Raw genomic sequence first — 17350 nt, forward strand, 5'->3', positions numbered from 1 at the left:
ATACAGCTTAAAATGCCATTATTTGCTCTTGCAGTTGTATCCGCAGGAATGCATTTGTGCAGATAGAAAAAGCCTTGTTGTGAGTCTGAGCTCTGTCCCTACGGTGATGACCCTCTTCTTTGATAATAATTCCTCTCTTGTAAACTTACTTACAGAAGCTGTCCATTTCTCAAATTTCTTTGTCTTTAAACCTGCGGGGTTGGTTACTGAAGTGTAATACAAGCAGCAGCCTGCAGGAGAAGCTACGGGGTGTTTGGGTTTCTGTCAGGAAGGTACAGGATTTTGTTACTTGTTTTTATGACATTCCTTGCCTCCTGTACCCGTGTAAGCAAACCAGCGTTGCCAGCCACACAAAGTCTCTGTTGGGAAAACGTTACTCTCCTGTGATTTTTGCAGAGCACGGTGCCAGGAGCAGCGGCTGGCTGAGGTGGCAGTCGAGGCTGTTGGCAAAGTATGGTTTCTAGCAACGCTGCGAGCACCTCTAAGAGCCATCCCGGGGCCCGGGTGTCAGTGCAATTAGAATAGCCGCTATTCAGCCAAAGAGTGACTTCATCAAATCTGAAAGCATTTTAGTAATCACTGTGGATATTACAACTGCTGCCCGTGTCCTTATGTTAGCATCTTCCTTGCGCGGGCTTTTTTCATTTCATAATGATAGCCCAGCCTTAGGAAAATTCAGGATTCTCTGAGGATATTGCAACTTAAGCATCCAAATGGCTTAAATCTTCTCCTGGCAAAGAGTTGCTAAGTCTCCGTTCTCCTCCTACTTTTAGCTCCCAGTGCAGAATGTTCTCTGCCCTTTATTACTGGTAGAGGTTATATTGCCATTACATTATAACCGTGCAACTATCTAAATTAATGTAATAAGAGCCAGTTATCTGCTTTTAAGTCTGTTAGCGAATATTATTTCTTTCTGGTTAATATGCAGTCGTTTATTATCAGCCTAATATCTTTTTAAAAGTGTCATTTCAGCCTCATTTATTTTCTTAGTCAGTAAAAATTTGTACTCTAAGAGCATTACGCTCCAGAGCTTGCCATTTGTCTGAATGCGCAATTTGCTATCTGGCACATAGCACGTATTTCTAGTTTATTGATAAACACCTTTGTAATACACCTTAAGTATCAGTACTGACCATCTCAAAGCTACTGGAAAAACATCATCCATACAGTTAGGGTCAAATCCGTCCTCTCTCTTTTCAAAAGAAAGAGAGAGAAACAAGGAGCCTATTGTCTATTCAGGGCGTCATAAAAAAGAGTGAGTCTGTTCTGCATCCACCTGGGAGAAAACCAGGAATTTATGCCACTGTCTTTGGATAAAGACTTCCACCTTTCTCTTCCTCAAATGGGAATAGTGTTTCTGCCTGCCTTTCTTCTGCTTTCTGCTCTGCATTGCACTTCAGTAATGGAAAATTCTCAATAGTTCGGAAATCACTTTGGGGTTTCAGAAATTCGAGGATAACTTACATATGTTACACTTGTTTTACTTATTTATTAATGTGAACATTTTTGTAATTTAATGTACTGGAGAACAGAATCATTAATATTTTTTTTCCTTACAACCAGAACGCCATGATGCACTTTATGTTGTGGGTGCATTAGATGAAGCCATGGAATTACGAGGGATGAGATACCATCCGATCGATATTGAAACCTCTGTAATTAGAGCACACAAGAGCATCACAGAATGGTAAGGATTCTGTAACACCAGGGCCCTTATATAAAGCTGAAATATCTATAATGTCTGCGCTTTTTACTTGCGTATTGCAATTGATCCAGGAAATGGCCTGTCAGGATGGTCACAGGATTTATAACCCGGCTGTAAATATGTCCTTAGGATGAAACTTTTCACAAACAGATTTAATCAGGAAGGACTGTTTTCTGCTAAGATCATTCAATACGTTTCTTTTTTTGTGTGGTTTTAAGTACAAGTAAAGGATTAAACTTTTAATTTGAGAGCGCCAAGCAGCTCTCAGGTAGGTCAGTAGGTGTTTCTTGGAGTTTGAGATTTATATTCTAACCAGAAAAAGCAAACTGTTATGAGTTCAAGCTTTAGGAATGTTGTTATTAGAAGGAGTAAGCAAGCAAACATTTCAAATAAATGAACACACTAATAAACTTTTATTAGTGAACACACTGTTACTTTTGAATCGGTTATTAATAAATCAAGCAGTGATCAAATCAAGGTCACAATGGAAATTGAAGCAGTAAATCAATGAGTTAATAATGGTGTTGTCTTAATCAATGTATCACATCATCAAATGCACACAGCAGGTAATCATTTCTTGAGGCCGACATGAGAACAAATTGCTTTTCATTATTCTTGCATCAGAAGACTGAGGCAGGTAGTTGTTTTTTTATAATCTCAGCTCAGCTCTTCTTCTTTCAACCAAAACAAACCTGTCGCAACAGCCAGAGCAATTTAGCAAGTATAAGATGTGACTCTCCACTTTTCTTTCCAATCCTGGCTGCAAAGGTGTAGCCTGGAGCAGTAAACTTAATAATGAAGCACAGCGACCGGACTGGTTTCTTTAGTCAAAACATCTTGCTTTTTTCTTAAATATCTGTTAAAATGAAGGCATTAATTGTTTGGCTCACTGTAACTGAGGATTTGCCTTATGGCCTCCTCCCTAGAGCATCACCACTGGTGGTATGGTCTTGTGCCAGCTAGCCATTACACAGGGTGGTGGATTCTCTGTCCTCATACAGACCAGTGTGAACGCTTTAAGGATGCTGTGAAATTCTCCTTGAAAATGTGTCAGATCAGTATCAGCAGTGGATGGAAAGTTTTCAGATCAAGCTATAAGATGGCCGCAGATTCATAAATCGATGTGTTCAGCAGTACCTGTTCGTCAGAGATTTGTGTGTCCTCGAAGTGTGAGCTCATGGGCAGTGAATGAAGTAGCCATATCACACTGCAGAAAGGGTCAACCTGGGTTTCAGTGGCCAAAAATGCTTAAATTATGTTTCAGGACCACTGAGAGCACTTTGAGGATCCTTTTCCTTCCATTATCATGGAAATCCTGAGTGGGATAGTGGCAACTAAAAAGGGGTTGGGGTAAGCTGGGAGGACCGAAGAAAAAGGCCACTGAATTTCTGCAAGAAGGTAGAAGTACATGCAAATAATTCTCGGTGCCTTAACTCTTCCCGGTAGTTGGGTGATAAAGTGCAAGGCACATGAGCGAGATTTCAGAAAACACGCTGTACTATTACTACCCTTTGCCCAAAGGCCAAAACTGAAAGTCTTCAGCGTTGCTTTTTCCTCAAAGAAGAGAGATTGCTGATGAGTTAGATGATGTGGTCCCTGCAGAAAATGGACACGCAGTAGTTCAGAGCAACAACATGTGGTTTGCTCACAGTGCCCAACCTCTTCCTAACCAGTGCTCTGCCTAATAGCTCTCTCAAGCCACCATCACGGAGTTTTCATTCATAGTCCCAGTCCTGACTGTCCTTGACTTTTCTCACTTAACTCTCTTTCAGCTTCTCTGAGAGATCCTCCTCTTGTCTTTGTGAAACACCCCTTGACAAAATAATAGCCGGTTAAAACTTTCTTTTTATATATATTTTGTATATGCCTTTCTTCGGACGGGGGCATGAGCCTCTGTTCTTGTTGGAGGCAGCTGTTGTTTTGGTTACAATGACCCATTAAGGATTTAACTGCATCGATACCTATTGCAAACAAAAGGTACTGGGTGTGTTCAGTCGCTAGATTGCAAAAATAGCCTCAACTTCCAAGAAACACATGCTCATTTTGTAACATTTAACACTACTGAGGAAGGCGGCAACTTGTTGACTGACGTGATCCTGCTTTGCAACTTCTGTCATTGAGGATCAGATCTAAAAGGTCATTTAAAATTATTCTTGTCTCTTAAGAAATTTTAGCACAAAATCAACAACCTCTGACTCTGGACCTCCTCTGTCTAAATATGTAACAAGGAAAAGCATAGCTCAGTCTGTTTTTATTGTGATGTATAACTACACCACGCATTTTTGAAAGTGTTTTTAATACTGCAAAATATCTTGAGAAATAATGTATGTGTATGTGTTTTAATTAAAGCACATTGTTGACTCATTTAAACTTCAAACCCTTGAAAGAGGACCAGAACATACCTTCCTGGAATTTGCTAAGAAGTGGTTTTCTCTCTCTGCATAATGACGAATAGGTAAAGCTACACAAGATATTTGGAGAAGAAAATCATTATGGGCCTCTTTCTCTGGAGGTGTTTCAACAACTTCCTTGCTGTTCCTGAAGCATTTGGTGGGATGGAAGCAGCAGGAGGGGCTGTTCCCAGCTCAGGGCATTGGCTGTGTTGCATCTATTGCGTGTGATTCCATAATTTCTTGAGAAAGTGCAGCCTTGCTGGGTCCCTAGTTTTTTGTTTTTTTTTTTTTTTTAATTATTCATCAGGGCTAGAAAGTTAATGTATTCATAAGTGATACATGCTGGCCAATATATCTTCATATCAACTGGTGGGAACATAAAGGGCAATATTTTCTTGTACTTACAGTGGCCACCAGTGAGTTAGAATCATGACATCTGAAATGAGTTTTAAATTAAATTGAAACCCTCTTAGGAGTCTCAATGGCTCTAGGACTTAATAGAAGCTTCACGAAGGTTTTGGGAATCAGTCCTCTGAACTCAGACAAACTAACTTCTCCTAAGCCATGTTTTAGGGACCTGCTCCTGAATCTTGCCATTAATTGGTTTCCCAAGTAACAAGCTAACAGTAGGTTTAAGGCATGGTTTCAAGTGCTAACTTATATTTTAATAAAACCTCCCCAGGCTTTTTTGTTAAAATATATATACTACTAATTTAAATGTTTGTACAGCAATCCATAAAAATTCTAGGACCTCTCTGGAGAGGGTCACCTGTGCAGACTGATACTTGACTTTAATATTCAGCATCCATCAAAACTTACCAGAAAGTCTGTGAAAACATAATTACAAATTAAAATTCATTTCCTAACAGTACTGTCAAAAGGAGCCTGCACAGCCTTGCTTTGGCTGCCCATTAGTTTTCCAGATCAATAAGCGCATAAGAATTCAATCAAATAGTACTTCGGCAGGATCTGAAAATGATTTTTTTTTTAATAGTAAGTAGTTTCCTCCTAAAATCCACTCTGTTAAGCATCAATGTAGAGCACACTTTCATAGCTAACTTTTGGGCAAAGTAAGATATGTTTCCAAAGTACAGGGATTTTCAGAATTGTCTTAGTAGACTAAAACAGTGCACTTCTGTCTTAATCAAGCGTTTCCGCAGCATAAGTAGCTCTTTTTGAAGTTGTTTTCTATACATAATATATTCTAACTTTCAGCTGCTTATGCTCAAGACAGTTCGGGGAAATTATCCCCTGATTTTATAAGGTAACGGAGGGTGAAGTACAGGGCTTCATGTATGAGTTACGTGTGTAGAATATTATTATTTATGCTATGGAATAAGTTAGAAGAAGAAATAACCATCGTCTGTGTCTTAAACACCTGCAAGAAAGAATGAGATTGCTCTTTGTGGAGCCTTAGTCCTGCTAACCTCCTGTGAGACTTCAGAGGCTTTGGAGACAGTTGAGACATGGGGAGGAGGATGGAGGGAAGCATACACCAGACTTTCATACCCTCCCAGCCTCCATGTTTGGAAGGATAAATGCTTTATCCTTAGCCAGAAAAGATGCCCAGTAGCAGACACCAACATTTACCTGCTTGGGCTCAAGGCCTTAACCAAAATTTGGGGGTTTTGCGAAGTTCTCTTAGTAAAGAGGAGATACTGGTGATAATCGTGTTCCCTTGACCATCTCGCCTGTTAATAAGGAATGAAAAAACTCCTGTCCCCTTAAACCCAACAGAAATAAAACACAGCCGAAATAAAACAGATGGAGACACCGCTTATTTCTGTATAAACCAATTGGTCCAGAAGAATTGCAGCTCTTTTGTGCTGAGCTCTGACCTGCCTGGACAGCAGCCAGCCCAGTCCAGAAGGCACGTAGCCATGTTAGCCTGGCACCGTGCGAGTGAGGAAGCCCCCTCCCCGGCCACCCGGGAGCTCTGTGCAGCCTGCAGTATGCCATGTAAACGTTCCCAGGGCTCCGCACCCCTGCGCTAGGCAGTTTATCCCAAAGATCTTTTTGGCTCAGACTATGTTCCTGCTGTTCCTTTTGGTGCCTCCTCTTTTAACCTCCTTTGCTCTTCTGGGCTGCTCCTCAAAAAACCCCAGAGAAGACACCTCCACCCACACATGCATGCCTTCATGAACACAGCCGCGTTGTGATAGTTCTCTGCCTTCAGAGGGAACCGCACGTTGTCTTACTACCTCCTTACCTGACGGGCAAGGATTAGACTCGAGTTTCTGCAGAGTTTAGCCCAATACTTGTATTGCAGCAATATTGAAGTGAGAGCTAGTGGGGCTGTTCTTCTGCCCCTGCCTGCATCACGTTCTCTCTTGCTATTTAAACTTTGTGGTGAGCATACAGAAGGAGCCCTAGGAGTTGAAACAAAAGGTAACCAAGGTGGAATGAAACGGGTAAAAAATGAAATGGGTAAAAAAACCCCACCACTAATATTTTTTTTTTTTTCCAGTGCGGTGTTTACCTGGACAAATTTATTGGTCGTTGTAGTTGAGCTGGATGGATCGGAGCAAGAAGCTTTGGACCTGGTTCCGTTGGTCACCAACGTGGTCCTGGAGGAACATTATCTGATTGTAGGGGTGGTGGTGGTTGTGGACATTGGTGTAATTCCTATCAACTCCCGTGGAGAGAAACAACGTATGCACCTACGAGATGGATTTTTGGCAGACCAGCTAGATCCCATCTATGTGGCCTACAACATGTAGTCTTGTACCTTAAAGCTTCCATGGACTTTACTATAGATGTATAAAATTTTTTGGTGTCCACTAAAAAAGTGTGCAGATAAGATGCTGACACTCATCAGAATGGAACTGTTTCTATTACGACTTTTCAAAGCAGTCACGATTGGCAGGAAATAAAATGTGAAATGTTTTCTTTTACCACTAAATTTTAGAAAAGAAGGACTATGGGGTAAGGCCCTTCAGTGTGTTGGAAAAGCCCATTTTAAACTTTTTTTTTTTTTGCTTATTGGACAATACTGCTTTTTGAGTAAATGTGGCTTTGTATTTTACATTAAGTAAGCTGAAGTAGATTTTTTTTTTATTCTGCCCTCCAAATGGATTCTTTTAAAACAATTTGCATACTAATACAAATAATTGTTTTCTTCATTTGTTTTAATATGTCATAAAAAGCTGATGAATACAGATCCGTTACTAACTTAAGCCATTTTAGATCCCACATCTTAGGAAACTATGTAGTGGTACGAGGAGAATACCCAAAGTAGCACCTTTCAATTAGAAATCTTGCAGCTTTCTGTCGGAGATGCTGAAAGCCCAGAGGCCAAAGAGCCTTTGCTGTTAGCGTTAGAATGGAAGAAATTTATAAATAAGGTGTATTTCGGCAATGAACTTGCAAATATCTTTGTACTAAACTAAAAAGATAAAATAAGTTAACTACTTCTTCTGTAATTATGTACAAAACGTTTAATTTATTTTGATCTCTTTAGAAGTATAAAAGAGAAAAACATTCAAGAATATTAAACTCTTGAAATGTTTGCTAATATAAAAACAAAGTGTTGTATTATCTTGAGTGGATAGTATCACATCAAATATATATATATGAAATATAAATTCACTAATGACAAAAGATTTTAAAGTTTAAAATGCAGTACTTGTCACTTGCATGGTGTCTCCCACTGTAGATAATCAAATGTTACTCACAAATTTTTTGAAAAAAAAGCAATCCTGGATTGCTAAGTATCCCTGTCGAAAAGAATCCTCTAGATACCAGCAAGTGGAATTATTGCTGCCTTTAAGGCAGTGAATGAATTTAAGACTAAAAATGCACTACAATAATTTTCTTTTCTTTGCCATGGAGGCAACAATAAATATTCGTGCTGGCATGTGCATACACTTGTTAGACTTAGAAAAGGCAGGTTGAGGAATAGCACTGTTGTCTAGCTGCAGAACCTTGTTGCACAATTTTTTTCATTGTTTTAGTTGGTGTTTTTATTGCTATAAGGAAAATTTTGGGGTTATTTGCACAGAGTTATCAGTTTGCCTCTCAGCTAGGACACGTAGCTCAGTGGCCAATGCACCCGGTTTACATTTACAGGAAACGATTGTTTCGATGGTCTTTAATTTATTCCTTAACGGAGAGGAGCGTACAGTCACTACAACTGATTTGGCACGAATCGTGCATCTGCTAACTAGTCCCTAAACGCATTGAAACATCAGAGGAACCGATCTGCCTGTTTAAAGAACGGAGGAGTCCCGCGGTCTCCGCTCTGAGGCCATCGCGGGAGAAGAGTAGGAAAACATGCATCACAGCTGCCTTCATTTTACTACCTTTGGATAAAAGAGAGGTTTGATTCCCCAGTTCTGTTGCCTTCCCTGCACCCTGTGCCCCTTTTATTAAAACCTTCCCCTTCCTTCATGTGGTCGTAACTGAATTGACCTGTTTGTGATCAAGAGTGGGATTTACCAGCTGCAGTCCAAGAATGCTTTTCTTATTGTCCCCAATGACGTTCATGTGCTGGCTCTCATTACCGGATATGCATGACTAAGATTGTTGCAGGGCAAATGTAATCATGTTTATATCACGTATAAGGGAGTCTCAATGCTGGGTGTTTAAAATCTTTTTAAAAGGTAGGGACGTTTTAGTCTGCATGTACAGTACAGAGCATCTTGCCACGTCAGACGCGTTTTCTTTCAGACCATCCTTTCCGCCCTCACTGTCCTGTGAATAGCCCTATTCATGCGCTGCAGACCAATCCTATATTTTGTCAAATTCATTTTCTGCTCTCTAAAAAGAATAAAATCTGTTCTTAATGGCAAGTTGTTGTAAGGTTTCAGACAAGATGTTGATTGACTACAGACATAATTGCAGTGTGTGAACTAACTTGTGAAGTCCTGCTATCGCTGATCTCAGTACTGCAAAACAAATCTCGCTGTCGTTCAAAGCATCAGTTTAACCTTCACGAAGTCAACTTTGCATTTGTAGAGAATAAAAGAACTGCAATGCAGTTGTGAAACGCAGTTAATAACAGCTCTCTTCTGCAACCTGTCATCCGTGGTTGTTAAATCCTGAGTTAAGAGAAATGATAAACTGAGTTTCTGGTTTTGTTGTGCAAGCAAAAGGAAGGAAACATTTAAGCACCATCAGACTGAGCAATAAAGAAGGATTGTTCTGTATTAGAAATTGTACTGTAGATAAACCATTCATGAGAATGTATAAAATGTTTGTCTTGTGACCTTGTGCTTTTGGAGTCAGACAAAACCATGTAATCAACTTGATGCACATGCACAAAAAAAGAGGGTACACAATGAACATTTAAACACAAAACTAATCAAACAGGAGCAGATTCCTCATGGTGCTTGTTTATTATATATATTTAATCCTGCTTGACACTTTACCCAAGGGAAGACTGTCCCTTTTATCAGTTGAATGTTAGCAGCGTTATTTCATAGAGTGTGGTGACTGGTTAGAGAAATTCATGTAACTCAGCCAATCACAGTTTCAAACAAAAATTTTTATGTGCAAAGGACAGCAACCTTCTTGTATGTTAAACCACCAGTACGCTTTGTACATCTGTGATAACGCCTGTTTTATATTCAAATGAACAAATAAAAGCTTTTATTTTTGTTGCTCTGACAATATCGGTTTCTTAATTAGTCATCTAAAATGGAGCTTCCGAGAGCTGCGGACACTCGGTGGAGGAAGATGGAGAGCTATACTGTAATTTTATTTTGTTTACCTCTCTTGTTGCATAATTTATTAGTACAAATCATTATACTTTTAACAATGTTTAAATACTGGTGTGGGCATTTATTGCTGAAAGACTTTCATATGGCAACAAATGTTTTTTGTGAAATGTTTTTTTAATTCTTTTTAATATATTCAAATATACTGTTCACATTTTTGCTGAAAGTGTAAAGATTATTGTAAGCTTGGTAACATTTTGTGAGAAGCAATAACAAGCATTAGTACTGTAAAACTCCTCAAATTTGTCACTTATCACTTTTGTTGCAAGGTCTTGCTACCGGCATATTGCTAATCAGTCGCTGAAGTTATTGATCCAGGTGTGGCATCTCTGCTGGAGCTTCTGGAGTTACCCATATTTGGGTCACTGCTTGGTCACACGTGTGGGGCTAGAACCTCCGTATCAATTCAGAAGCCTGGGACGACCAGAGAAAACCCCTAGGAAGTGGGATCTGCCCGTTTCCATTGGCCTTTTCCAAAAATACCTCGATTGCAGAGCCGGCTCCCAGCCGCTGAGTAGCAGCGTCCCAAGAGAAGAGGTTTGCCCCTAGCTCTGGTTTTCCAAATGTGATTTCAAAGGGTGAAATTCTGAGTCCTCGTTTCTCTGGTAGCCCATCTGAGAAGCTCAAGGCATAAAATCCCGTCTCCAATGGCTCAGATTTCAGGTTGCTCATCAGAAGAGGCGGGTGCAGGTTAGAGGACCCACAATTTTCCAGAGCAGAGAGTGCAACCCGAAAATTGTGGGAGGGAGAGGGCAAGTTAGGGGTGGCCGAAGGACGAGGATGACAGAAGAGCAAGTAGTTCCTGAGTCAGTTTTACGGATCGTTTTATAAAAAAAGAAAGGTTTTTGATGTTTTGTGCTAATGATGATGAGGTTTTTTAAAAAGTCAAAATCTTTCAAGTACACATTTTAAAAATCATTTTGGCAAATGGTGGCTATAGCGCCGAAAAGCTGGTGGAGAATCTCACCAAAAAAACAAACTGTAGTAGGGTTAGAAGAATAATTTCATGCACAATAAGAACAGTATAATTTATTCATTATCAGGTTGATGCTAACAAGGTAAGAACTGGAAAAAAGCTTGATAAAAGGCCTTGCAGCTTTTTTTATGTGTTTTTCAACACAAAAATTTGCTTTATGCGGCATTAGCGTATAGGGTGGGGAGGGAGGGACATACACAGAGATCAACAACAAGTCCTCGCCAGTCACCTCCTGAACGAAACTGCAGGAGAGCCGGGTTTGGGGGAACTTTCTCCAGCACAGCTTTCCGCAGTCGGCCTGAGCGGTCGCAGACCCCTCTCTGCAACCCCGGGGATACAAATCCCTGCTGTGGCTTCTGCGCGGGGCGTGCGGGTGGTTTTGGGGGCCTGGGTTGGGCGCTGGTGTGGGCCACGGCTGTGGGGAGAGGTAAAGCCCAGAAAGATCATCCCAGTGGGGGTGGACCCCGCTGTCCCCAGGGTTAGAGCCAACCCTGATTTTGAATTGTTTGGGTTTTTGCTTGTTTGTCTTAATAGAAGAACTTTTTACTTAAAACTGGCTGAGATTTGAAGAGGCAAAAAAAAAAAAACATAACCAGATTCTACATTCTGAAAGTAGAAATGAATTATTTCATTTGGGGATAAAATTTAAAAGTTCAACCTGAGCTGTTTTTTGGTATCTGGAGTGCTTCATTTGGCAGCCCATCTTCCCAAAAGGCTGGCTTTTCCAGGGTTTTTCTGTTGCCTTTTGAGGAGAATCGCCTTAAAGCTGGTCCAAAAATCCTCTCCAGGCTTGCCTCATTTGTGCTGTCCCTCACTGAGGTCAACATCTTTGAAAAGCGGCTCTCCTTTCTTACCCAGCAAACCAGCGTCGGCTCATTTCTGTGCATTTTTGGCATGCATCCTGACGCTGGAAACTGCATGGCATTTAAGATCAACCATGGACTGATGACCCTAAGCAGGTCATACTGCATCACACCAGTCAAAATCAATACCAGGAGCACTCTTGTACTTCTTTCTGGTCTTCATGGACAGGATTTCTTCAACGCCAAAGCCTTATTGTCTTCTGGGGGAAAAAAATAAAGGTTTTGCCCCAGGGCTCCCGCAACACAACTAATAATCATTTAAAAAAATGATTGCAAAATTTTCTGTATCTATGGCCAAATGGGCTGATCCTAAAGGCACAAAGTTGATTGCTTTACTTTCATGCTTCAGTAGGTTAACGATGACAGGCTTCACGCCAGGGAGTGTCCTGTGGAGGGGTCTGAAGGAGGGGACGAAGCCGGTGGAAGCATCACGACAGGGAAGGGCTTCCAGATGTGCGTGGCAGCATGTGGGAAAGGTTTGGAGATGCTGGGGAGAGGCCCTGAGAGAAGAGTGGTACTGAGCCATCACTGCTGAAGAGGACACCAGTGGAGGAAGCCATAAATGAAGGGCAAGTTTAGGAAGGGCATTTGGTGTAGAAGGGGGGTAAGGCCAGAAAAGAGAAGGGTGGAGGTAAGGGTCAAGCAATTGAGACTATCTAACCCAGTGGTATCGGGCACCTAATTTTAGGGGCCTACATTTTAATTTTCTCACCTAGGTGAGCCCATTGCAAATCCGGGAGCTCCAGCTGCTGGGACACACAGCCGGGCTGCTCTTAGCCCACATTCGGTCTGGAGGCTTGGATGAACTACCTCCCACCGGCCGAACTCGGCCACGGGGCTCTGGGATGAGACACAAGAGAGGAAACATATGGAGGTAGGAGGACAGACGGGGTGCAAAACAAGGAGAGAGGTTATCCCAACCCGAAAGGTTCAGGAAACTAAAAAACCCCAGGCCTGTATCAGGGAAAAGGCCGGACTGAAGCAGGGAAGTGCTGAGAGAAGACGAGGGTAAGAAAAGCAACTGCATGCAAGAAGAAAATAATGTTTCCATGAAGCAAGGTCAGGAGGGGAGTGTGGCGTGGGCAGTATTCACGGAGCAAGGAAGACGAGAATTTGAGCCAACAACTGCCCAAAGGACATCAGCTGCTGAGGAGATAGAAAGGAATTAAACTTTCCATTGCAGGCAGACGTGCTCATTAACATTTCTAGGATGCCTCTCACAAACATTTGGTTGCGGATACTTTCCTGAAATCCACGGGAGGATTTTTTTTGCGTGCCCCCTTCCCTCCCCACCGCACGTAGCTGCACGCCGGGGTGAGGATGCACGCTCGCCTGCATTTGCAGGGTCTCACAGCCTGCGTGCCCTGCGTGGCTGTGCTGCAGCCGCAGCGGCTCAGCCCGGGTTAGCCGCCTGCGCGGGGGCGGTGGCGGAGACGCGCAGCCCGAAGCTGCCTGCGTGTCGCAGGGGCAGGCGCTGGGCACCCACCGGCGTGGAAACCCACAGCCCACCCTGCCAGCCCAGGGCGTTGGGCCAGCAAAAACTGAATGGGGAATGTTTAAGTTCTTCCCTCCTCTTACAGCTCTCTGGTTAGTAAAGAGAAAGAAAAAAGCAAATGAAGTGTGGTCTCAGCTATAATTATTTTTTTGTTCAAAAGATGGAAGTATTTTTTCATCTCGGGGCAAAGCCTTTTAACAAAACAAGAGGCTTTTAACTGCTGTTTTAAGCCATAATAAAATGGCTACTAGAGATCACTCAATTTTGAAAATTTTCTAACAAAACCCAGATTTTCTTAAATGAAAACTTTTGTTAAAATGCTCCCATTTCCAGTGGATCACATAACAGGGCTGTAGCCTCACTGCAAAAACAGTGCGACTTATTTTTGCTGTGCGTGCATGCAGACGTGCACTTCCGTTGCACTTTACTCACAACAGCACCACTTATTTCTCCAGCACAATAAAGCCAGCGCATCTGCAGGAGAGAGACAAAGTCGGGATGCAACGTGTCAGTCCGAGACGTGACAAAGTGTAAGTGTCAGAGAAAGCAACCAGAAATGCGGGTTACAATTGGTCTCATTGGTAGTTTGACTTAATTTTAGATAAAATATATTTGTTCTATTTATCCAGTTTTGATTTGGAAACGCTGAGCCACAGGAAGGATAATAATTAGAGGACATGTTAAGCGCACTTGCTCGGTGCAGACCTGCACTTCAAGTCATACTCTTAAAAAAAAAAAAAACACCAAAAAAAATATCCCTGAGCCCACATTTGACTTTGGTTTTGAGTATGGATTGACTCTATCTCAAAGGCAGAGCATTTTCATTAGGGTCCTTAAAAAGCAGCAGGAGTTACATGGTTTCCTTGCTGTGCCCGTATGGTTCCCGTTAGGAAGTACACAAGGATCTCGGAGGGCTCTTCTGAAGTTTGGCACGATCAGTCCGGCTCGGCTGACGTGGAGCTGGTACCCTGCACCCCAGTTCATGAGGGAAGGCCGGGCTGGAGGAGCATCCCGATCCCCGTGTGCCCCATGGGGGACAAGTGAGGCAAAGAGCCCCGCTTTGCGGCACCAATGGAGCCACACACAACCTTTGAGGTCGGAGGGATGTGATTGTGAGTTCAGTAAATGGTAAGAGATTTGGCTGAAATTCCCTTCAGGGCAGTGCTTGCTCCAGAAAAAGCCTCTGAAGAACTTCCCTGCCCTTTGTGAGTGCCTTTGCACAGCGGCATTCCTGCTCTGAACACAGGATCAAGCCAACCGAACCATGGATTAAAAGGTTGCTAAGAAAAATAAAAAAGCAGAGGCTAAAAGAAAGTCAAAGCAAAAAAAAATCCCTCCCCTGCCTCCAATCCCATGGTTACTCCTTTGGATCCAGTTCTGCACTTCTTTTATCCAGCCAGCCCTAGTGAAATGTTAATAGAGATTGTAGAGTTGGCCCATGTCAAAGATGCTCAGGAATGCCCTGATGGGTGTCTCTAACCCTACAGCTGAGCTACGCGTCCTGCGCAAGCAGAGTCCCCAGTGACTGCTGTCGTGCCATAAAGTGACTTTTGTTAAAAAGATCTATGGTGCTGACATGCAAAAGGACAGATTTCACCCACAAACCCAATTGCCACCCCACCTTCCTACTGCAGCTTCTGGATGGGCAAATGAAAATGGGTCTCCTCTTCCTCCTCCTCTTCCTCCTCCTCTTCCTCCTCTGCCTCCTTCGCTTGCCTCCCTCCTCCTCCAAAGGCTGCTGACACATATTGCTTTGAATTTCAGCCATAGCAGCTGCCATTTAGCAAAGCTCCTCTGAGCTCCAGGTGGTCTCAAGGCCTGGGTACTCAATTAGTCAAGAAGTTGGAGGACCTCAAACCACCATAAAAATGTCACGACAATTTCTGCTCTGAGGGGCTGAGCACTAACGTGCAGAAACAAGTTTCTAAAACAAAATTCAGCCTTTTTTTTTTTTTTTTAAACAAGTCCCACAGGCTGTTGTGCGACACAGGATTCTGGACACCCCCTTGCTGCACCAAACGGTGATTGCAGTAGGTGGTTGAGATGGAAACACTCCCTTTGCCCAGGGAGGTCCTGGCCAGAGATCAAGATCAGGTGAAAAACTGGCAAATTCTGAACAAGATGTTACCAGAAAAGCCTGTAAATAGGTTATATCCCTGCAGCTAATTCTGTACCCCCGGGAACCTTCTGCTAAAAAGAGAGGCTTTGGGCATGGGTGTCATGCCGAGGAGAAACCCCTGCGGGGGGATGGAGCTCGCCCCGAGGGGTGGCAGGGGCTGGCGGGTGCCCATGTGGGCTCCGTGGGGAAGCTTTCCCCAAGGCCCGTCGGTCAGAGGCAGCCAGCAGGGCTTCGGGGGGTGGGGGACACTCATTATTTCGGGGCGCGGGCAGGCGCAGGGCCTCGGCTGGTGCCGGGACTGCTGCGTCGGCAGCCGTGCCGTGCCCTGGGCCGTGCCAGGCAGCTTGCAAGGGCAAAGGGTGCCGGGCTGGGTGGTGCCAGGCTGGGGAGGCGTTCGGGGAGGCCTGTGGCTCTGAAGCTTGAAATCCCGGCGGCTCTTTCCCTCCAGGGGCCTTTCCTGCAGCAGTTGATGCTCGTTATCGTCCACAGCTGTCGAAAGGAGGCTCCCGCTCGAGGTGGCTCAGACCTTTCTCAGCTGGAGCCGGTGGCAGCGCGGCCGCGTCGGCAGAGCACTGCGGGACAGATCCAGCACCTTGTGGCAGGGAGCGGCTGTGTGAGCTGCCTCCTGCTCCCCTTCCGGGCCCCAAAAACCCAGCGTCACCCCATCGACTGGAGTGAAATACAAACTCCAACGGGGTCTTGCTTTGCAAGCGCAGCGTTGCACCCATCCAAATATTGCCCAGAGACGCAGTGGCCACGCTGCTGGGGGAAGGGGTGAGCGGTCCTGGGCTGCGGCTCAGCACCCAGCACCGACTCCCAACGGCTCCGTTAGCGCGGAGCAGCTTGCTCTCTGCGCGGCGGCCGCTGACGTTAGGGAGCCCAGAGTTAAAATGCTGCTGGCTCCAGCGTCCGCAGGAAAAACCAACAAGCGATTGCATTATTGAGTTGCACATCTTTTGTTTCTTCAGGGGAAAAATAAAAGGCTTTCCGGCACTCATGGTCTTTACAGACTTGTGAAAAGACAGGGAAAGGCTCTGTCACTCAGTCAAGCGCTGTGTCAGCCAAAGGAATTCTCTCTCTAGCGCACAAGCCCCGCATGGCAGAGTTTCTGGCTGTGCTGCTTCTTCAGGAGGGAGCCAGTGTCGCCCCTGGGCGGGGGCTGAGCTGCAGAGCAGCTCCCTGCCTGCGCCGCGCGGCCCGTGCCGCGGGGGTTTGGGCGCCTGCTTTTGCTCCCTCCTGAGAGCACGCCTCTCCTGTGGAAACAGCTCTTCTGCCTCCCCAGGAGGACATTAACAGGGTGCCCTGATCAGCCGAGGCCTGCGTGGGCGGCCCACGCCAGGCAGAACCCTCTTTCCTGATGACAGGGGCTTCGAGAGCTGCCCTCTGCAAGGCACCGATTCCCTTTTTGCTTTTAATGAAGCCATTTTTCACCTTGAAGGCCCTGTTACAAGGGACAAAATTGCATTGCTGTGGCCAAGCACGGTGGGATCGGGGCTCAGCACCGGCCCGGCGCAGAGCTGGCTCCCACCCGCTCCTCCCAGGGCAGCGCGGGCGGAGGAGAGGCAGAGGCTCGCGTGGCAGCGAGCAGGCTCCGGAGCCACCTGCAGTGCCTGGCTGCGAAAGATACTTTTCCCATTAGTTAATGGGAGTAGTTAAAAATAAAATAGTGCTCTGGCTTTACTAATAAACATTGTTTTCTGCTGCAGAAGTCCTTTTACAAACACCAGTAAAGCATTTTGTATAAGCAGCTTTACAGTGTCTTCTCTGTGCAGAACTCAAGTTTATTTTTAGGTACCTCTCTGGGGCAAATCCTATTTCCATTGAAGCTTTACGCCAGCTTAGTTTTCACTTCCAGGGAGTTAAGAGAAACTGGCCGGTGGCTTTGTAAACAAACACATCGCTCTGCCTTTTTGCATGGCCCATTCTCGCTCTCGGCCTTTCTTCTGTATTGTCTTCAGTTATTAGTCCCCTTCTATGTAAAAATTATCTGCAAAGCAGATGCTGTATTTAATTTCAGCCCCCCCATCGCTGTTTGCCATGCCTGAAGGCATCTGTCTGCACTTCACTACCAGCTCCGGGGCC

The 17350-nt window shown here is 44.3% G+C and overlaps 1 protein-coding gene across 2 annotated transcripts in view; it reads left to right on the forward strand.

The window, feature by feature from the left end:
- DIP2C (disco interacting protein 2 homolog C) overlaps nucleotides 1-10048 on the forward strand; it is a 327128-nt gene extending 317080 nt beyond the window's left edge. For both annotated transcript variants that reach the window (XM_075144114.1, XM_075144116.1), the window contains 2 exons: nucleotides 1564-1687; nucleotides 6566-10048. In XM_075144114.1, the coding sequence (XP_075000215.1) occupies nucleotides 1564-1687; nucleotides 6566-6818 (377 nt within the window). In that variant the 3' untranslated portion in view covers nucleotides 6819-10048. The remainder of the gene's footprint in view (nucleotides 1-1563; nucleotides 1688-6565) is intronic.
- The last annotated feature ends 7302 nt before the right edge of the window (nucleotides 10049-17350 follow it).

The sequence above is a fragment of the Calonectris borealis genome, chromosome 2, assembly GCF_964195595.1.
Source record: "Calonectris borealis chromosome 2, bCalBor7.hap1.2, whole genome shotgun sequence".
NCBI lineage: Eukaryota > Metazoa > Chordata > Aves > Procellariiformes > Procellariidae > Calonectris > Calonectris borealis.